The sequence below is a fragment of the Chaetodon trifascialis genome, assembly GCF_039877785.1.
Source record: "Chaetodon trifascialis isolate fChaTrf1 chromosome 24 unlocalized genomic scaffold, fChaTrf1.hap1 SUPER_24_unloc_1, whole genome shotgun sequence".
NCBI classification, from domain to species: Eukaryota; Metazoa; Chordata; class Actinopteri; order Chaetodontiformes; family Chaetodontidae; genus Chaetodon; species Chaetodon trifascialis.
The window spans coordinates 202,387-224,035 of NW_027255838.1; the positions used below are offsets into that span (position 1 = coordinate 202,387).

The following is a 21,649-nucleotide window of genomic DNA, read 5'->3' on the forward strand; positions in this document are numbered from 1 at the left end:
TTGTCCCTCCTCTACCTCTCTTTTCTTCATCCCTCACTCAAATTTGCTGTGCTGTGCACTTTAACAGAAGTCTTTGCTCATAGTTCTGCTTTTCCTCATTATTTCTGACCATTTTCTGATCACTGTTCATTATTGGCTGTCCACACTCTTTCCTATTGGCTGACATTGTTTTCATCACAGCCCACACTCTATCCAATGGAGTCCTCCTTCCAATGACTCAACACCTCCTCCAACACTCTCTTCTCGTCTTCCTTATTACTCTCCTCACTCCTGCTTGTTGCTTCTTGTAAACGATTAAATTGTGAACAGAAAGATTTTTTAAAGGATTTGTTTGGAGCCTTTATTGCTTTGGTGCGTTCGCTTGATTCAAATCTCCACACCAGATTACTTTCCCTCTCCAATCATCTCAGATGGATTCCATCTTTTCTTTGTCTGATTGCTGACAGGGATTATAAAATGAATGATCTTCATACTTCCTGCCTTCATCCACACCTCAGTGACGACGACCTCTGACTCTTGTGCCGTCACTGTTTGCCTGAATTTCATACCTTGTCTAATGAAACCACCATTTCCACCAGGTCTGTCTTTCCCAATGCTGGAGGATCCTTTCAGAATAAAGTCCAGAGTTGGTTTGAGCCGTGTTTCCTGGTTTTGCTGCTGATTCCCTGATATCTCCTTTAACTCTCGTCCATTAGCAAAGAGACTTCTAGCATTGCGTTGCAGAATGAGCGTTATGGAATAAGTTGCTGCCTGCTGGCTGACGTCTCCTCTCCTTGACTGAGGTCTGGATGTATTTTTTCCCAACATCAATCTTTCATGTTCAAGAACTTTGCTGCTGCTTTCACAGTGATCTCGATCTTTTCACTTTCTCTTCGTGCTTGTTCTGAGCAGTTAATGCCAAGAACAGAACCAGTCAGTCAGTGGTCAGTCGTGTCTGATGATGCGTGGACTTTCTTCCTGGTGTTGAGCCGTAGGTCTGTTCTCCTTCCTGTTTTCCTCGCCAACCATCTTCACGGCCTCTGCATCAGTCACTCTCTGTTCTGCTCTCACCTGCTGGATTTCACTCTGTTTCTTCACTCTGCAGCCTCCATATGCTGCTGTGTGATTTCCTCCACGATCACAGCGTTTAGCTGCTGTGTTATCCCACATTCTCCATCAGCGTGCTCCCTCACACCTTCCACACCTCTGCTTCCCTCTGCACGCCCTGGCACCGTGTCCATATCTTTGACATTGAAGCGTCTGAGTGCAGGTGGAGGTACGCTCCAACCCTGAAGCTCATGTGTCCCACCATGACCTGATCAGGGACAGTCTGCTCTTTGAACTCTGTCCTGCTGATGTGCTGTCAGTTTTCTCATCGTTCCTGAACGCCTGCAGCCTTTTATTGCTGCCACATTTCCTCCTTTGATTAGCTTCTTCACCTCTGCCAGCTTCTCTCCTGCAGCTTTTCCTGATATCAGTCCTCTGACGCCGCTTCCCCTCCCACTGCTTTCCTCTCTGCTGCTTCTTTCTCGCTCACACTTTGTAATGGAGGTGCTTCGTCTCTCTTCAAACCGTTGGTTCGAGTGATCGGACTCACAGGTGAAATATCACGCCCTGCTTTCAGCTTCACAATAATCTTGTTCTCCTCCGTCATGAGTTTGTTCCTCACATCATGTCGCTCTTCATCGTCTGTTAGACAGCGTTTGTTTGTTTGTAGGCGTTCTTCTCCCGTTTCCTCCTTTCTGTCTCTGACTCTGAAGTGGAGTCCAACCCATCATCATCATCATCATCATCATCATCATCATCATCATCATCATCCGATCCACCACCACTGCTACTTGCCATCCTGCTCCAGTCACAGTCCAGATTAAGTCAAATCCACCAGCTCATTTTTTATGTTTGTTTGTTGGGTTTATCTCTCCCGCTCTCCGTCGACTCTCAGCTCGCCTTCATCTGGATTTCCTCCTTCTCGCTGAGACCTGGATTTAATCTGCAGAGTTGTGCCCTCTAGTGGACCGTTTCTCAGAAACATCTCACTTTTACTCCTTTTGCTTTTGGTTCTTTTATCAGGAAGATGTTTTTGGTGTTTCGCTGGCTTCTCGTTGCTTTTAGCTGCATATATTCTCATCTCATCCTCATCATCAGAGTCTTCCTCAGCATCATCCTGCAGGAGAACAGACCTGCAGCTGACCTTTGCCCCCCGCATCCCTTCAGGAGGTCTGAGGTGGAAGGACACTCACAGACAAAGGGTCACCTATTATTGAAACTGACCACCATGAACACAGAGTCAACAGAACAAAGACATTATTCTGTGTCCTCTCCATCATCTCTGTTCACTTCTTGTCTGACTTCCTGTCCAAATGTCCTCAGCCTGTGCACTTCCTGTTCAGACAGACCTCCTTTCCCTCTGCACTTCCTGTTTGACCTGGCTGACTCCATCAGCAGCTCTTTGTCTGGGAAATACTTCTCCACTTTCACACCTTTCACACGTTTTGGTTTCCACTTCATGTTGAACATCTGACTGAACTTCAAAACAAAGCAGCTGATTCAAGCCTTCAAAATAAAACATGAAGACCTTTTGTCTGAATTCAACATTCAGACATCAAACAGCAGCAGAAACAGCCCGTTTGGATGAACATCGTGTCTTCTTTGGAACATTTGGATGAAGTTAATGAAGGTTCAGCTGATTGATCGACTGAATTTTTGACCAAAGTTTTGCAGTTTTAAGATGAAATTTGACATTTTTCACATCAAACTATTGAACGGAAACTTGAAATAATGACCAAATGGACCAACTTGATGATTTAAATGCAGCTTGGTTCAATAATTCAGCAGCAACAGACGACTCAGTGATTTCAGCTGTGACTGAATGAAACCAGTTTCCAGTAAAGTTTGAATGAAACGGAGCAAAAGTTCATCTGATTTCATGAATGTGATGAAAGAGGAAGAGACTCAGCGTGTGTTTGTGTGTTCAGGAGGCTGAAAGTGACGATGGAGCAAACAAAAAGTCAGAATTTAAGAAGAAAAAGTGACTTATTTTAAACGTGTGGAGGACAGAGTCACACCACAATACACAACAACACACAGAAACACACACAGAGACACACAGAGACTCAGTCAGTACGACGCTGCAGGAAAACGGTGAAAATGTGAAATATTTTGTGGGAAACATGGAGAGAAGGTTGAATTTTAGAGGAAGTTTCTGAATATTGAGCAGAGATTTGGCAGGAAAACCAGCGTTTGTTGGTGTGTTTCAGCTTCATCTCAGTCTGCGCTTTGGCTGTTTGTCACACTGTGGCCAAAAGTATGTGGACGGCCGAACTTTCACTCAGTGTGTGATTAACGTGACTGTGACACCGTGTTCATGACTGTGCTGCACATCAGCCTCCAGTCTTCTGCGCTCAGCCTTTGCAGCAGATGTTGAAGCTGCTGTTTGATCCCGATCGGACACCAGAGCATCACTGAGGTCCAACGCTGATGTCGGCGATCAGGTCTGGCTCACAGTCGGCGCTCCAGTTAATCCCAAAGGTGTCGGATGTGGTTCCAGTCACGGCTCTGTGAAGACCCGCTGAGTTCTTCTACACCAAAGTGGAAAAACCGTTTCTTTATGGACGACAGCATCAGAAACGTGTCTCGTATCTTTCAGCTGAGTCCGGTCAGCAGTCCTGACCTGAAGAAAGACCATAAAACACTCACAGCAACATTCAGCTTTGACTGCAACAAGATCCACAACTGAAATCAACACACAGCTGAAGGTTCAAGTCAACAGCGTTTCCACACTTTAATGATCACAGCTTCCATCTTTAAAGGACTGGAAGTGGAAGAAGTTCACAAAGTAAATGAGGAATCTTTTCAATCATTTTCAACAAATTCATTGATCAATTTATTCCAATAACCTGAAAGACTGATGTGACTGAGATCCTGCACAGACTCAACTGATCTGTTCAGCAGTGTTTGTCTAACAGGAGGAGACTGTCCCTCCTACAGAGGACACAGAGACACTGAGGAAGCAGACCAGGACCAGAGTCCAAAGCCAGGATAAAGAGGTTCAGTGAATGTGGTGTTGAAGGTGTGGAGGTGGATCAGTGAGTCAGAGGAGACTCTGTGGAAGGACAGAGTGCCAGCAGGACAGTCCACATACACTCCTACTCTGTGAGAGACAGAGGAGGAGGAGGAGGAGGAGGAGGAGGAGGAGGAGGAGGAGGAGATGGATGTTATTCTGTCATTGTGACAGACAGAGTAAAAACCATCATCAGAGCAGTCCAGACTCCAGGAATGATCATTCAATCCAAACACACACTCTGTACTGTCTCCTTTCCTTCTGATTCTTCTGTAACTCACTGATACAGAAACTCTTCCTCTCCACTCGACCTCCCAGTAACAGCGACCAGTCAGACCAGTTCCACACAGCAGCTGAGGACACTGGTCAAACCTGTCTGGATGATCAGGATATGACTGACGCTCCGTCACATACGTCATCTTCCTGTAGTTGTCAGACAGTTTGATGTATCTGTTCACTGTGTTTGTGTCCAGTTTGAGTTCACAGGAATCTGATGGAGAGAAGAAGAAGAAAACAGCTGCAGTTATTGATCGATCAGCTGTTGATTGATGGACAGTTTGATGATGACATCAGAGATGTGAATGAGTGATGTCACAGTTTGAAGATGGCTGAATGTGCTCTGCTTTGTTGTCATCAGTCAAATGAAAGACACACTTACACTTCCTCGGACCTGGTCTCAACCATCGGACTCCAGCAGGCTCCACCCTGAAAGGAGGAGGGGGGTCAGAGCAGCACCTCCTCTTTCAGCATGCAAACATGGACGTTACATCACTCTCACACACACAAACACAACATGTTGATGCGGCCTGCTTCTCCCTCTTCAGCTCTGCTCAGACACTGACAGCGACACTGATTCTCTCTCATCATTAAATCTGCCTTCATCAGCTCATTTCCTCATTTCAATCTGTTGCTGACTTCTATTCTGAGCTGCTTCACTCATTGATCGCTCTCTTGCTCTCCCACCTGTGATGATCAATAATCAGTCTGACTTTGTCTTCACTCAACAAACCAACAGAGCTTTAATCATTGATTGTTGGACACGCTTGTCCTCGTCATGTCCCACATGTGACCGTGCTTCATGTGTTCATTACAAGTGTGAAAACTGTCAATGAATTCAATATCTGAGACGAGTCATCACGACTCTGTTGTGTGGAAATCTTTTCATGTCAAACTTCCTGAAGTTCACCAGAACAAGAAGAGCCACTTGACGGGCTCTATTTTCGACTCCACCGCCGGCGCATCTCCACCTCCTTCTCATCTCAGTCCCACCCAGCGGCGCAACTCGGAAAGAGGGAGGGGAGAAGGCGTGGAGTGGGTTTGACACAGCCGAGTCAAATCTTCACCAATCACAGCAGCTCCTCGCCTCACCTTTAAGAACGCCGCTGGCCAGGCGCATGGCAAGTTTCCAGGAGACTGACGTCACTCATATCTCCTGACATCCGTTTGTGTATACTGTTTATTTTTTCTCAGTATATATATATATATATATATATATATAGTTTTATATTCTGTTCTATATTTTGTTTATATATATATTCTCAATATAAATATTTTGTTTTTATATTTGCTTTTTATATATATAGTTCTCTCTCTTTTCTTTCTTTTCTAATTTTATTCTAATTCTATTCTTGTAAGGAGCACCCTAACACCTCCTCGATATCAGTAATAAAGTTTTTTAAGTTCTTTTTTGTTGTCTAACGGAAACAGAACAACTGAAACTTTTCTTATTTTTGCATTTTATTGCAAAAATGTGTCATAAGTAAGAATAAGTTCAGTAATGTACTGTACTTAAGTAAGATAAGATAAGATAAGATAAGATAAGATAAGATAAGATAAGATAAGATAAGATAAGATAAGATAAGACTTTATTGATCCCACACAGGGGACACTAAGTTGTTACAGCAAGCAGGAAAGCAAGTACAGTAGCATGAACAGGTGAAAATAAAAATAAAGAAGTTTACAAGATACAGAATAGAAAAAACAAATATGACTTTGTACCTTTGTGCAGATTGTTAAAAACATAAATGCCAAAGAATCCTACTGCCATAAAAAAGTGTTGCTCGTAGTATTATTGAGAAAAACTAACTACTGACATGACGTGTTGTATTACACCATAGGAAAATACTACTTCACTTGGGAAATACTGGGTCTGTGTATTTGCACAATATAAACAGTTTATTAAAATACATTTCCCAGTATGGATCATAAATGGTATGACTGCACAGCTGAGAGAAACATACAACTAAGAAATGTAGAAACTGCACCAGGTGAGATGGACAAATGTGAGCAGAGGTTAGCATTAGAGCAGATGTTAGCATTAGAGCAGATGTTAGCATTAGAGCAGATGTTAGCATTAGAGTAGATATTAGCATTAGAGCAGATGTTAGCATTAGAGCAGATGTTAGCATTAGAGCGGATATTAGCATTAGAGCAGATGTTAGCATTAGAGCAAATATTAGCATTAGAGCAGATGTTAGCATTAGAGCAGATATTAGCATTAGAGCAGATGTTAGCATTAGAGTAGATATTAGCATTAGAGCAGATGTTAGCATTAGAGTAGATATTAGCATTAGAGCAGATGTTAGCATTAGAGCAGATGTTAGCATTAGAGTAGATATTAGCATTAGAGCAAATGTTAGCCTTGAACAGTAGTGCAAATCAAAAACAGGTTAATGATGTAGAGTTGAGAAAGAAAGAAGCATCAACAAAGAGCGACATGACATGATGCTGGAGTGAAACAGTCTGACAGATGTTGGATGAAGGACCTGTGGCAGTTTCCTTCTTACAGACTGGATGCAGCAGTCTGTTACTGAAGGAGCTGCTGAAGCCCCCCACCGTCTCATGCAGGGGGTGGGATGGGTTGTCCATGATGGATGTCAGCTTGGCTAACATCCTCCTCTCACCCACCTCCTTGTTTAGTCTTTTCCTGTCCCTCTCTGAGCTCCCACAGCCCCACAGACCACTGCACAGAAAACTGCAGATACAACCACAGAGTCATAAAATGTATTTAACAGTGTCCTACAAACTCCGAAGGACCTCAGTCTTCTGAGCAGGTGCAGGTACGCCCTGCTGTAAAGGGCGTCTGTGTTGTTTGTCCAGTCCAGTTTGTTGTTGACGTGAACGTCCAGGTATTTGTAATCCCCCACGAGCTCAGTGTCCGAGCCCTGGATGTTCACTGGTGTAGTCTGTGGTACATTCCTTCAGAAATCAGTCACCATCTCCTTTGTCTTGCTGGCATTTATGTGCAGGTAGTTCAGTTCACACCTGTCAACAAAGTTGGTTACAACCTCCCTGTACTCCAGTTCATTCCCCTGTGATACACGTCCAACGATGGCTGTATCATTGGAGAACTTCTGGATGTGGCAGCTGTCGGTGTTGTGTCTGAAGTCCGATGCATAGAGGTTGAAGAGAAAGTGGACAGCACTGTCCCCTGTGGAGCCCCCGTGCTGCAAATTACCACTTTGGACACACACTCATGAAGCCTCACATACTGTGGTCTGTTGGTGGGGTAGTTGATGGTCCATGCAGCCAGGTGGCAGTCTACACCAGCTCCTCCCAGTTTGCCCCTGAGCAGTGATGGTTGGATTGTGTTGAAAGCTCTGGAGAAGTCGTAGAATATGACCTTCATCATGCTTCCAGTGTGCTCCAGATGGGTCGATGGAGCAGATGACTGCATCCTCCACACCGTATGCTAACTGTAGGGGTCCAGCTTGCTGCCCACCAGGTGACGGAGGTGGTTCAGTATAATCCTCTCCAAGGTCTTCATCAGGTGGAAGGTTAAGGCCACTGTCCTGAAGTGGTTGGGCTCCTTGGGTTGCACAATCTTTGGAAAAGGACCTACACAGGAAGTTTTCCAAAGGGCAGAAACTCTCTCCAGACTGAGGCTCATGTTGAAGATGTGCAGGAGGACCCTGCAGAGCTGATCTCTGCAGTCCCTGAGCAGTCTGGAGCTGATGCCATCCGGGCCTGTAGCTTTCCTCACCTTCATCCTTCTGAGCTCCTTCCTCACCTGGTCGGCTGTTATGGAGAGGCTGGGGGGGACTTGGGGGTGGCTCCTGTAGAGTGACGTGAGGGGAGGTGAATGTAGTCTGTGAAGTGGAGCGGAGGGGGTTAAGAATTGTAAGGTACTTGTACTTTACTTTAGTATTTGTACTTCCTGCTACTTTCTTCTGCTCTGCATTGCATTTCTTCTAAAGCTTCAGTTACTTTGGAGATTCACATTATTTCTCAAAATATGATCAGATAATTAACGATGAAGTAAAATTACAAATGAAACTGCAGTATAAAAGTACTGTGAGATGATCCATTCTGCAGAACGAGAACTATTACTTTGTTCTTTAAGTAGGCTCCTTCTGTACTTGTACTGCAGTACAATGTTGATGTGAGTACTTCTCCCTCAGAAATATAGAAATGTGAATAAAAGGCAGAATAAAAAGCTGGAGCCGTTCAGACTTTCTGCTTCCTGTTTCCTGTCATTGATGCACATTTGAAATAAAGGTTTTCAGTCATAAAATGTGCTTTTTGTTTTTTTCTCTGAGGATTAAAGATAAATTGATGAGATAAAGGAGATTAAAGCTCTTTGTGAAGGACATGAGACTGTTTCTGTGTCTGACAACAGTGAGGACAGTCCGTTAGTTTGTCTCACGTCCTCATTTCCTGCCTGATTTACTCTCACTTGACGGAGGCTCAAAGTTTTCTGTCCTCAGCTGGACTCATGTCTCTCTCTCTCTCTCTCTCTCTCTCTCTCTCTCTCTCTCTGCTCCTTCCTGTCTGAACTTTACTTTCACTTTCTCTCTTCGGTGTGTCGCAGTTTGTTTTCTCCTCTGAAGCTCCAGCTGAAGGTAAATTAACTCGTTTCAGGTGTTTTTCACTCAAGCTGTCGTTAGCTTAGCTTCAGCACAAACGGCATCGATCAGCAGCTCCGTCCATCGTTTCTCCAAACTCTGAGTTTAACTGTGAACTCTGGACGAAGGAGGTGAAAGCAGCTCCGTTAAAAACATCGGCCATGTTGTGTGGATGTTTGTGAGTGTAAATGCTGGAATAAGAGCAGAAGCAGAGCGAGCTGATCCTCAATAGTTGATGTGGAGACAGCAGGAAGGAGCATTCAGAGGCTGTGAGGAGCTGAAAAGCTTTTATTTCTCAGTTCAGTCTGTAACTGTGTCACTAAATGAGCTGTCAGAGCTCTGAACTCTCCTCCAACAGCAACGAGTGTCGCTGCTTTTTCTCACTTTGTGCTTCAATGTGATCAAGAATCAAATCAAAGATTCCTTTTTTAATATGATCTGAGAGGGCTTGATTGAGACAGGCTTTTATTTTGAAAGGATCTCTCAGTGGTGGAAAGTCACCATTTACTCAACTAATGTAGTTTAGTACAGTCTGTAAGTACTTTATTACTTTACTTGAATATTTGTGCTATTTTCTGTTTCTCCTGTGTAAATATTTGACTTTTCCTTCACTTATCGATGATCGAGGATCATTGAGGCGTAAAGAAACTTTCAGTCATGTTGAATTTACTGAATATTCCACAAACTGAAGCTTCCTGTCAGATTCAGTCAGTGTGTGTCAGTGGACGTCAACGCTCATCCAGGCATTAAGTGTGTGTTCACTTCACTGCAGCTTCATGGCGCCATCTAGTGGACTGATAGAAGTACAGCAGCTTGGCCTCACACTGCTGTCTGACTGCATTCAGCTGACACTGATATGAGAGACGAGATAACAGCCAATCAGAGGAGGAGCAGCTGATATTTGGACAGGAGAAACCATGAAAGGATGATTTCAGCTGATGTGCACATGAATGATTTGTGTTTCCTCTCCAGATCAAAGTGTGTGTGAGCTGACGTGAGTTCAGCAGCATGAATCGGTGTGAGGACAGAGCGGAGGGAGTCCGTCCCTCTAAAACCAGTCCGTGTGGGGACGATGACGTCCAGACCGAAGCTCAGAGGTGAGACGAGGATCTCTGACTGTCCAGGACTCGTCTCCATATCAGAGCACTGGAATCTGTCCACCATCATTATTCACACTCAAAGCTCTGTGTCTGTTGTGTTGAAGGCCAGAGCAGCAGGGCCCACCAGACTCTGCTGGATCTGGACCTGGACCTGCTGGACCCGGACCTGGACCCAGCTGTGTGTCCTTCAGGAGTGACAAGTCAATGGGTCACCTCATTGACTTTAAACAACAACATGTCTCTGACAGACAGTAAGTTGTTCTCAGTGTTAAAATCCTGTTGGACAATTTGACCTTTATTTTCAGCGTCGTTCTTCTTCTCATTCGTTTCTATCCTCACATGTGGAAGCTGCCCAGTATAACCAGTCTTCAGCTCTTGACTCCAGTTGAACATTTCCTCCACACACACGTTCTGACTGATGAGAGCATGAGTATGAAACAGTGACTTGATTGAGGCTAACAGATGCTAACGAAGGCTAACCCTGATTCCACTGAGGGTGAATCCCATTTCTCTTTTCTACCCCTACCCCTTAGCCCTATCCCTTGTCCCTTGCCCCTTGAAACGGATTGCCAAGGGGTAGGGCCGAAAGTCAACCCCTCCGAATTGGGACACCCCTTCGACAATCGCGGACATCATCAGTAGTCGCCGCTGCCTCTTACGTAGGCAGATGCGACAAGCTAATGCTACCGTCACATTCGATTTGTGTATGACATTCCTGCATGTTGTATCCCACAACGCTATCAATGTAACTGAATACCAGCAGCGAGGTTGCCAAAGTTATTATTGATAACGTTATCACTGTAGATTATCAGGCTGCCCACAGAGCACCGCTAGTGGCATTCAGCCTGGCAACGGTAACCACGTAACTGAAGCCTCGACTATCGATTTTTTTCGGGGGGTTTTTTACGAGGAAAATGACCACTACACATTGAAACAACATTAAAATAGACAATAAAGTGGTTTTCGTACATTTTAAAACTTTATTCATGGAGAAAATACCGGTCTTGCAAGGCATTCTGAGAAATCTGTCGTACCCCTCCGTTTGGAGTGTGCCTCGGAAAAATCTCCGTTTGGAGGGGTACATAGCCCTACCACTTCCCCCTACCCCTCCGTCATAATGGGAATTGGGACACCCCTACCCCTCCACATGAACGCGCAAAACGGAGGGGTAGGGCCAAGGGGGAGGGCCAAGGGGTGAAATGGGATTCAGCCTGAGTTCTATCCATCCATTATCTATACCGCCTATCCCTTTCGGGGTTGCGGGGGGGCTGGAGCCTATCCCAGCTACAATGGGCGAGAGGCGGGGTACACCCTGAACTGGTCGCCAGCCGATTGCAGGGCCACATGCAAGGACAAACAACCATTCACATTCACACTCACACCTACGGACAATTTAAGAGTCATCAATTAACCTAATGAGCATGTTTTTGGTCTGTGGGAGGAAGTACCCGGAGAGAACCCACGCATGCACGGGAAGAACATGCAAACTTCACACAGAAAGACCCCGCCTGACCCGGGGATCGGACCGGCAACCTTCTTGCTGTGAGGCACACGCACTACCTGCTGCGCCACTGTGCAGCCCTCCACTGAGTTCCTCCATCAAATCAACATGTTGTGCTTTTCAGTCATTTGACAACACAAACACAAACATGTCAGTGATAACAGAGGCCTGTACCATAAAGCTTGATTAACCTAGCCGGGCTTCCTCTTACTTATCGGGCTTCACTTAACGAGACATCCGCCCTCCGGATTTTCGGTACCATAAAGCCGGCTATCAACTCACTAATTCAATTCAGGCTTGTCCAATCTAGATCTGTGCGCGCTCACATAAAAAGGGCTGAGTTTGCTGCATGCGACCAATCGCAAACATGGAAAAATCAGCCCGAGCCGCATGTTTCACTACGGAGGAGCAAACAATAATAATTAATAAATCCGAGGAATACAAATCAATAATCCAGGCAAAAAGCAACACAGTTGCAGCTGCCAAACAGCGCACGGATTGCTGGCAAAAAATCGCCAACTGTGTCAATGCGTAAGTTAGTGCCATTATAATATTACTTCCCCACTATGACTGCACTTGTATATCTGACTACAGTAACATTTGTGTGTTCCATAAATGTATGTGTGTATGAAATTTTTCGTCATGGCATGTGATCGTAGCCTTATTATTTCAGATGCAGCCCGAGTGGAGCAAAGAGAACATGGGAGCAAATCAAACATAAGTATAAAAATATACTTCAAAGTGGTCAGTACGCTTACTATATCTTATACATGTAGCATATGTATATGTAGGCCTACATGTTGGAGGCTATATACAATACAATATACAACGGCAAACATCCCAGGGCTTAGTCTACATTATGCAAATTACACATCAACCTTGCTTACCTGCAATGTCATAAAAGCCCTCTTTGATGCATTGCGTGGGCAGGTGGCCGGGAAACACCACGAATGCATCGACAAGCTCAGTCAGGGCCCCCGCGACTTTATGAATAGCTCTACATACTGTGTTTTTCCCGAGGTTTTCGGCATCGCCAACAGAATACATAAAGTACCTATGAATGAATGAATCAATCAATCCATGATTTACTTAAACAAATAATTGATTAATGGCATTTTATCTGTGGCTTGCTTGTAACCCATCCAACAAGGGATTTAAAGACATCATAATAATTACAAACATCACTAAGAAATATATTACCTGTGGCAAAAAACCTCAGTGCAATGCACACTGTCTGCGGGACTGTCAGCGTGTGGTTGCGGTGCGTTACATTACTGATGTAAGGCTCCAGCAGCTGACAGATGTTTTGTAACCCCTCTCCTGAAAACCTGTACCTTTCGCACAGTGATTGTTCAGACAATTCGAACGGATTACAGCGATCTCTAAATATTCTCTCGCGCCTGAGTGCTCTTCACACAAGCTGTGCACCAAGATCCACCGGGTTCTCATCAAACGGACAGGCCATTTTCCAAGAGAACTGATTGGTCAGTAGGTGGGGCTTTTATACCTGCTGAGCTCTTATCCTGAACTGATCCTGCTCCGGAGCAGGTTAGGTGTTCAGCATAGGTTACCACGGCAACGTAGCCCGATAGAAAGTAAGCCACCTTTATGGTACCGAAAAGCCAGGGTTAAGCCTGAAGTTCTCTTGCTAAGCCGTAATCCAGCTTTATGGTACAGGCCTCTGCTGGACTGAGATCAGCTGCTGTGAAACACAGAGTGAAGCAACACAGAGAGTGTGAGGAAACACACAGTCTGTTTGTGACTGATGCTGCTGATGGATTCACAAAGTCAAGAACAACACTGACGGCGGCATCATGGCGCCTCACATCAGGCTGGAGTTGTGCCTCTGTGAAAACGTCTGATGCAGAGAAGGGTGTTATGGGTAACTAAAGGCTGCAGGAGCTCAGAGAGGACACAAAGCTCAAAGATGTGTTGTGTGTCCAACAAGTGGACAAGAAGAAAGACATGTTGTCCAAGAATAAAAGAAAGAGCCAGAACAAGTTGTATGAGAAACAGCTGCAGCTGCTGTCATGTCGTCCAGAGAAGAACGTTCCAGCTTTCATGAGAAACACAGCTGGATGTGAAATCAGCCTCAGCTTTGCTTTGATCCAGTATTCTCTGCTTCTCTCTTTGCTTTGTTCAGGTTTCACTCACTTTATTGGGACTCACTGCCAGTTTGTGCTGGACAGGTAGCATCCAGTTAGCTTGTGTGAGCTGTGTGATGCTGTCCACAGTATTATAGGGCTCAATAAGAACTGGAGGGACTCAAGCAGACAAGTTGCTCAACCAACACAGTAAAGTGAAAGCTGCACAGAAATGCAGGCTGGACTGTTGATTCACGGTGGGATCAGCAGTACGAGCAACACTTTAATGTCAGTGGAAACCATCTGATTCAATGTTGGAATCAACACTTTAGCTCAAAGGACCTTCAGCTGGTGTTTGTCTCTGTGTGGACGGATGTGATGTGAGCTAATTCTTCATGATTCCTCCACAGAGTCCACCAGGAGAGCTCAGAGGTTCTCAGTGGTCAGTCTGCCCAGCAGCATCAGACTCACCTGGACTCCATATTTCTGGTCTGTACATGTACAACAGCTGCTTTCACATCTGTTCTGTCCACAATAATGTCCACGCTGCACTTTTTAGACCAGTGGACCGTCAGTCTGTCCAACATGGATCTGATGTTTGCTTCCATGATTTCACTTTGTGTCATTCATATCATCTTCTGTTCCAGCTGCTGGAGGAGAACATTGTCTCTTTTGTGAGGAACGAGCTGAAGAAGATCAAGACGGCTCTGAGCTCAGATTACCCAGAATGCTTTGAGAGTCAGGGGGAGGATGAGGATGAGGATGCAGAGCAAAGGAGGAGCAGCAGAGAGGCATTTGTGAAGATCACGCTGCACTTCCTGAGGAGAATGAAGGAGGAGGAGCTGGCTGAGCGTCTGCAGAGCAGTAAGAGGATTTCTCTAAAGGCTTAACTGCTGGATCAGTGAACATTCACTGATGTCCAACAGATGGACCAAAATATGTTCAGACAAGGACACTGAATTCTCATCTGAACTTTATCAATCACTTACTAATTTATTTGTTGTGTCTTCATTCAGGAAGTCCTGTTGGTGTTTGTGGGCGTAAACTTAAATGTAACCTGAAGGAGAAGTTCCAGTGTGTGTTTGAGGGGATCGCTAAAGCAGGAAAGCGGACCCTCCTGAATCAGATCTACACAGAGCTCTTCATCACAGAGGGAGGGACTGGACAGGTCAATGTTGAACATGAGGTCAGACAGATTGAAACAGCATCCAGGAAACCACACGGACCAGAAACCACAATCAGACAAGAAGACATCTTTAAAGCCTCACCTGGACAAGATGAACCAATCAGAACAGTGATGACAAAGGGAGTGGCTGGCATTGGGAAGACGGTCTTAACACAGAAGTTCACTCTGGACTGGGCTGAAGACAAAGCCCACCAGGACATACAGTTCATGTTTCCATTGACTTTCAGAGAGCTGAATGTGCTGAGAGAGAAAAAGTTCAGCTTGGTGGAACTTGTTCATCACTTCTTTCCTGAAACCAAAGAAGCAGGAATCTGCAGGTTTGAAGAGTTCAGGGTTTTGTTCATCCTTCACGGTCTGGATGAGAGTCGAGTTCCTCTGGACTTCACCAACAATAAGATCCTGACTGATGCTTCAAAGTCCACCTCAGTGGATGTGCTGCTGACAAACCTCATCAGGAGGAATCTGCTTCCCTCTGCTCACCTCTGGATAACCACACGACCTGCAGCAGCCAATCAGATCCCTCCTGCATGTGTTGACATGGTGACAGAGGTCAGAGGGTTCACTGATGAACAGAAGGAGGAGTACTTCAGGAAGAGGTTCAGAGATAAAAAGCAGGCCAACAGAATCATCTCCCACATCAAGACATCACGAAGCCTCCACATCATGTGCCACATCCCGGTCTTCTGTTGGATCACTGCTACAGTTCTGGAGGATGTGATGAAGACCAGAGAGGAAGGACAGCTGCCCAAGACCCTGACTGAGATGTACATCCACTTCCTGGTGGTTCAGTCCAAAGTGAAGAACATCAAGTATGATGGAGGAGCTGAGTCAGATCCTCAGTGGACTCCAGAGAGCAGGAAGATGATTGAGTCTCTGGGAAAACTGGCTTTTGAGCAGCTGCAGAAAGGAAACCTGATCTTCTACCAATCAGACCTGACAGAGTGTGGCATCGATATCAGAGCAGCCTCAGTGTACTCAGGAGTGTTCACACAGATCTTCAAAGAGGAGAGAGGACTGTACCAGGACAAGGTGTTCTGCTTCGTCCATCTGAGTGTTCAGGAGTTTCTGGCTGCTCTTCATGTCCATCTGACCTTCATCAAGTCTGGAGTCAATCTGCTGTCAGAAGAACAAACAACCTACCATGACTCTGCAGAAACACTCTTCTACCAGAGTGCTGTGGACAAGGCCTTACAGAGTCCAATTGGACACCTGGACTTGTTCCTCCGATTCCTCCTGGGTCTTTCTCTGCAGACCAATCAGAGTCTCCTCCGAGGCCTGCTGACACAGACAGGAAGTGGTTCAGAAACCAATCAGGTAACAGTCGAGTACATCAAGAAAAAGATTGAAGAGACTCCCTCTGCAGAGAAAAGCATCAATCTGTTCCACTGTCTGAATGAACTGAATTATCGTTCTCTGGTGGATCAGATCCGACAGTCTCTGAGTTCAGGAAGTCTCTCCACAGATAAACTGTCTCCTGCTCAGTGGTCAGCTCTGGTCTTCGTCTTACTGTCATCAGGAAAAGATCTGGGCGTGTTTGACCTGAAGAAATTCTTTGCTTCAGAGGAGGCTCTTCTGTGGCTGCTGCCAGTGGTCAAAGCCTCCAACAAAGCTCTGTAAGTACAGAGATTGTGAAGTTTATTCATCAATAAATACTTTGATATCTAACTGACTGTTTGCTTCCTTCCTGTGTCTCTTCAGACTGAGTGACTGTGACCTCTCAGAGAGAAGCTGTGAAGCTCTGTCCTCAGTCCTCAGATCCCAGTCCTCCAGTCTGAGAGAGCTGGACCTGAGTCACAACAACTTGCAGGATTCAGAAGTGAAGCTGCTGTCTGCTGGACTGGAGAGTCCACACTGTGCACTGGAAACTCTCAGGTCAGATCAAGTTACTGTTTGTGTTGACAGATTGAAGTTAGTTCTGTACATTTAGAGATTCATTTAGTTTAAACAGTCTCTCTCATGTCAGGATTTGAATCTTTCAGTCTGTTTTCTTTATTTTCAGATCTCCGACTGAGATTGATGATTTTGAGTTTGTCAAATGATGATCAGAAATAATTTCCCAGCCTGCAGTTGTAGATCATCTTTTCTGTGCACGTCAGAAAAATGTGTGCACGTGTCTGAATGTATGAATTTAAAAAAGATCCTCAAATTGTGATGTGTCATAAAGTTTTGTCGCTGTAGAAATATTTTGTGTACCTGTAATTAAAATCTGTGCAGGAATATTTTCTTCAGTGAGGTTTCACAAAGTGCAGCATGGCTCATTAAATCTGATGAATTTACTGTTGATCAGAGTGCTGAGTCATGGGAAGCATGAATCCTGAGGCACTATGAGTCAGCAGTTTGAGTCTAGCACAGAGGCTGTCTCATGTGAAGCTCAGTGGCATGAAGGACAAAACAAATTGGACCAAGCCAGACTTCCTTTGTGTGAGCTGCCTCAACTAAACATGAACTCCAGGCAGAGGTCACGGCATCACGATGGTGGTTATCAGCTTCCTCTGTGAACTCAGGAGTCCTTCATCAGGCTCTGTGCACGTTCCCATAAAAAGAGACGTTTGCTTCATCATTTGACTCTTTGTCACCACAAAAAGGACCAATCATGTCCCCTGTCCTTCAGTCCAGAGGGGCAGGCTGTTTTCATGGAGAGCTTTGGAGAATGTAAAAAATAAAAGAGGAAAATCAAGACTGCTGCTGCACATAAGACGAGAGAGGAATGCTGGCAGGAAACTGCTGATCCTTTCAATCATTCACTTCATATCTTTGTTTCAGCACTCAGTCACTCTCAGAGCCTCCTGTTTATTTCTAACAGCACATTCAAGAGTCTGAAACTTTAAACTTCATCCAGCAGGTTTAAACATGAGATCAGGAAGTGAATTCAGGTCTGACACTGTCCCCTCATGGAGGACACATGACTGTGTTTCTACAGACATGAAGACAATGAATGAACATCTGCAACATGTTTCTGATGGAACAACAAAGATTTGAACACATGCTGAGAAGAAACTCAACATTTTGAAATAAATGCTCTTTTTCTTCTTGTTCTTCAGACTGAGTGTCTGTAAACTCTCAGAGAGAAGCTGTGAAGCTCTGTCCTCAGTCCTCAGATCGCAGTCCTCCAGTCTGAGAGAGCTGGACCTGAGTAACAACAACCTGCAGGATTCAGGAGTGAAGCTGCTGTGTGCTGGACTGGAGAGTCCACACTGTGCACTGGAAACTCTCAGGTCAGATCAAGTTACAGTTTGTTGTAAAAGTGTTGACATCTTTCTTTAACCTCAGAAGTCCACACATTTGACACAGACATTCATTGATTGGCAGATTTTTTCTCTCAATGACGGAAATCCTCGTTTATGTTTTGTTGTCATGTGACTTTGATTAGTGGGCGTCACTTTATTCCTGATTCAGTCGTGATTAATTAGCACAAAGGTGTCGCTGAGGACCTCAGGAAGTGAAGTGTCAAGTGTGAAGTCGTTGACCTGAAACACAGAAACTGTTGAGAATTATTATGTGTTGTAACTCCTCCCACGTGATGCTGCTCAGCCTATCAGATCTCTGCATTGTGAGAGCAGTGATTGGACGGACAGCAGGACCCTCAGATGATCTTCCATGTGTGTTGTTGTGTGTGTTTTCAGGCTGTCAGGCTGTCTGATCACAGAGGAAGGCTGTGCTTCTCTGGCCTCAGCTCTGAGATCCAACCCCTCCCATCTGAGAGAGCTGGACCTGAGCTACAATCATCCAGGAAACTCAGGAGTGAAGCTGCTGTCTGCTGGACTGGAGGATCCTCACTGCAGACTGGACACTCTCAGGTATGAAGAGGCTGCTGCAGCCACAGTCAGTCAGTGTGAAAGAGGTGGAAGAGCTGGAAACATGTCGTCTGTCTTTTTGCTTGATGGTGGATATGAGTGAACATGAACAATCACACATGTAGGAAACCTTTGTCCTTTGATCGCAACATAAACACTGGTTGAACATGAAAAGGACATATTTGTGTTGGAGATTTCAAGGAGAACATCTCCAGGAACAAACATGATGATGACCTGTTGGTCATCATTGATGCAGTTTGGACAGATCTCTGCATGGTAAAAGACCTGTCTGTCAGTGTGACAAATGTCCTTTTTGTCCTCAAAGACATAAAAACAAGCTTCCAATAAGTCCAAAGCAGTTGTATTTAGTTCAAACTGCTGGAACCTGACAACCACAGGACAGAGCAGGACTTCTGAGACGCTTCATTCAAGTGTTTTTCACCAAATGTTGGACTGTTCCTTCATCAGTGGACAACAATTGGACTGAACATGGTCTTCACAGCAAACATGGCTTGTAAATATTTCCATGTCATACATCAAGTGGCTCTTCTTGTTCTGGTGAAGTTTGACATGAAAAGATTTCCACACAACAGAGTCGTGATGACTCGTCTCAGATGTTGAATTCATTGACAGTTTTCACACTTGTAATGAACACATGAAGCACGGTCACATATGGGACATGACGAAGACAAGCGTGTCCAACAATAAATGATTAAAGCTCTGTTGGTTTGTTGAGTGAAGACAAAGTCAGACTGATTATTGATCATCACAGGTGGGAGAGCAAGAGAGCGATCAATGAGTGAAGCAGCTCAGAATAGAAGTCAGCAGCAGATTGAAATGAGGAAATGAGCTGATGAAGGCAGATTTAATGATGAGAGAGAATCAGTGTCGCTGTCAGTGTCTGAGCAGAGCTGAAGAGGGAGAAGCAGGCCGCATCAACATGTTGTGTTTGTGTGTGTGAGAGTGATGTAACGTCCATGTTTGCATGCTGAAAGAGGAGGTGCTGCTCTGACCCCCCTCCTCCTTTCAGGGTGGAGCCTGCTGGAGTCCGATGGTTGAGACCAGGTCCGAGGAAGTGTAAGTGTGTCTTTCATTTGACTGATGACAACAAAGCAGAGCACATTCAGCCATCTTCAAACTGTGACATCACTCATTCACATCTCTGATGTCAAACTGTCCATCAATCAACAGCTGATCGATCAATAACTGCAGCTGTTTTCTTCTTCTTCTCTCCATCAGATTCCTGTGAACTCAAACTGGACACAAACACAGTGAACAGAAACATCAAACTGTCTGACAACAATAGGACGATGACGTATGTGACGGAGCGTCAGTCATATCCTGATCATCCAGACAGGTTTGACCACTGGCCTCAGCTGCTGTGTGGAACTGGTCTGACTGGTCGCTGTTACTGGGAGGTCGAGTGTAGAGGAGACGTTTATGTGTCAGTGAGTTACAGAAGAATCGGAAGGAAAGGAGACAGTAAAAAGTGTTTGTTTGGAGGGAATGATCAGTCCTGGAGTCTGGACTGCTCTGATGATGAAGGTTACTCTGTCTGGCACAAGAGCAGAGAAACATTCATCTCCTCCTCCTCCTCCTCCTCCTCTGTCTCTCGCAGAGTAGGAGTGTATGTGGACTGTCCTGCTGGCACTCTGTCCTTCTACAGAGTCTCCTCTGACTCACTGATCCACCTCCACACCTTCAACACCACATTCACTGAACCTCTTTATCCTGGCTTTGGGTTCTGCTTCTGGTCCAGGTCCTGGTTTGGTTCCTCAGTGTCTCTGTGTCCTCTGTAGGAGGGACAGTCTCCTCCTGTTAGAGAAACACTGCTGAACAGATCAGTTGAGTCTGTGCAGGATCTCAGTCACATCAGTCTTTCAGGTTATTGGAATAAATTGATCAATGAACTTTGTTGAAAATGATTGAAAAGATTCCTCATTTACTTTGTAAACTTCTTCCACTTCCAGTCCTTTAAAGATGGAAGCTGTGATCATTAAAGTGTGGAAACGCTGTTGACTTGAACCTTCAGCTGTGTGTTAAATATGTGCAGTGTAAACATAGCAGAAATTAAAATAAAACTGAGGTAGACTTTACATCTGTCACAAAAAACAAACCTGATACAGTACAGCTACATTGAAATATAAAACCAGCATTGAAATATGAAAAAGTAACTCTTCAAGTTATTCTTACTCGAAACAACAATTCAAGTATGTTTTCACTCCAGGTTTTGTGCTAGGAAGACCAGCTGGCTGACCTCTGGTTTTAAAGCTGCCCTGGTACATGTAACAGTATTACCCCCTGTACTAAAAATTCTTTGTGAGGGGGTACTGGTGGCCGGGATGCACAAGTACTTTTTTGCAAGCAGAGACAATCTGGGGAAGTTATGTTCGTGTAGCCTCCACCAGTCCAGAGGTTCAGACTCACTGTCTGCATCAGGGCACATCAGGTATCTTTCCACCTCACTCTCCACTTGTTGTTTGTCAGTGAGAGGCAAGACATCCTCTTCTTGACACTGTTTTTTGAAGTAGCTCCCCAATGACTTCCGTTGCTTCTTCACACCCAGTGGCAGAGGTGGTCCACTGGCTTGTCCTCCTTCTGCTTCACCTTGGTCAGCTGCTCCCTCAGAAGGCCCTGTCTCTGACTGGCCTTGGTCTTCATCCATGATCTCAGACACTGCTCTCACTTTAATGGCCCCTACCTTCTCTGGTCTGATGTACTGGGCTTTGAACCTAGGGTCCACGAAGGTAGCCATGTCAAGGAGATCATCTGTGTCAGGGCCAGCATATTTCTCATCGAGGTAGGCCATAATTTTCGTCTTCAGCTCTTTTGTGAGCTGAGTGTCTCCCTCGTTGTCTTTCAGCAAATTGGTGCGGAAAAGGTGGAGCACAGGCTTCACGTATGATACTGTCACATATTTCTCCCCAGAAAGGGAGTCTGTAAACTCCAGGAGAGGAGTGAAGGCCGCATTTATTGACTCAAGGACATCAATATCCTGCCATGTTGGGATCAGGTGCCTGTTGTTTTTGTCAGAAGACAGAACTTCAGTGATGGCCTTTTGTTGCTCAAGGACCCTTGCCACCATTTTCTGTCTTGAGCCC

At 45.1% G+C, this 21,649-nt stretch overlaps 2 protein-coding genes across 2 annotated transcripts; one reads left to right on the top strand and one right to left on the bottom strand.

The window, feature by feature from the left end:
• Positions 1 to 3,748: 3,748 nt before the first annotated feature.
• LOC139328086 (stonustoxin subunit alpha-like) lies at positions 3,749 to 7,715 on the bottom strand. The gene is made up of 4 exons (XM_070958183.1): positions 7,531 to 7,715; positions 7,304 to 7,420; positions 4,698 to 4,744; positions 3,749 to 4,529 (listed from the first exon to the last, which is right to left on the bottom strand). Exons 1-4 carry the CDS (start codon positions 7,713 to 7,715, stop codon positions 3,961 to 3,963), a joined length of 918 nt encoding a protein of 305 aa, XP_070814284.1. The 3' UTR covers positions 3,749 to 3,960.
• A 1,103-nt stretch (positions 7,716 to 8,818) lies between these two features.
• LOC139328094 (NLR family CARD domain-containing protein 3-like) lies at positions 8,819 to 20,643 on the top strand. The gene is made up of 11 exons (XM_070958190.1): positions 8,819 to 8,880; positions 9,856 to 9,980; positions 10,088 to 10,234; positions 13,979 to 14,057; positions 14,216 to 14,432; positions 14,585 to 16,367; positions 16,453 to 16,626; positions 17,796 to 17,969; positions 18,378 to 18,551; positions 19,579 to 19,625; positions 19,788 to 20,643. The coding sequence occupies exons 2-11, from the start codon at positions 9,892 to 9,894 to the stop codon at positions 20,345 to 20,347; spliced, it is 3,444 nt and encodes a 1,147-aa protein (XP_070814291.1). The 5' UTR covers positions 8,819 to 8,880; positions 9,856 to 9,891; the 3' UTR covers positions 20,348 to 20,643.
• The last annotated feature ends 1,006 nt before the right edge of the window (positions 20,644 to 21,649 follow it).

Bases quoted from the DNA above. Each gene is read 5' to 3' on its own strand.
- LOC139328094 (XM_070958190.1), top strand. From the start codon at position 9,892: ATGAATCGGTGTGAGGACAGAGCGGAGGGAGTCCGTCCCTCTAAAACC. The intron at 10,235-13,978 runs GTAAGTTGTTCT...ATTCCTCCACAG, and splicing joins CAACATGTCTCTGACAGACA to AGTCCACCAGGAGAGCTCAG. The intron at 17,970-18,377 runs GTCAGATCAAGT...GTGTGTTTTCAG, and splicing joins TGTGCACTGGAAACTCTCAG to GCTGTCAGGCTGTCTGATCA.
- LOC139328086 (XM_070958183.1), bottom strand. From the start codon at position 7,715: ATGCAGTCATCTGCTCCATCGACCCATCTGGAGCACACTGGAAGCATG. The intron at 7,421-7,530 runs GTATGTGAGGCT...ATCGGACTTCAG, and splicing joins TACCCCACCAACAGACCACA to ACACAACACCGACAGCTGCC. The intron at 4,530-4,697 runs GTAAGTGTGTCT...TCTCTCCATCAG, and splicing joins GAGACCAGGTCCGAGGAAGT to ATTCCTGTGAACTCAAACTG.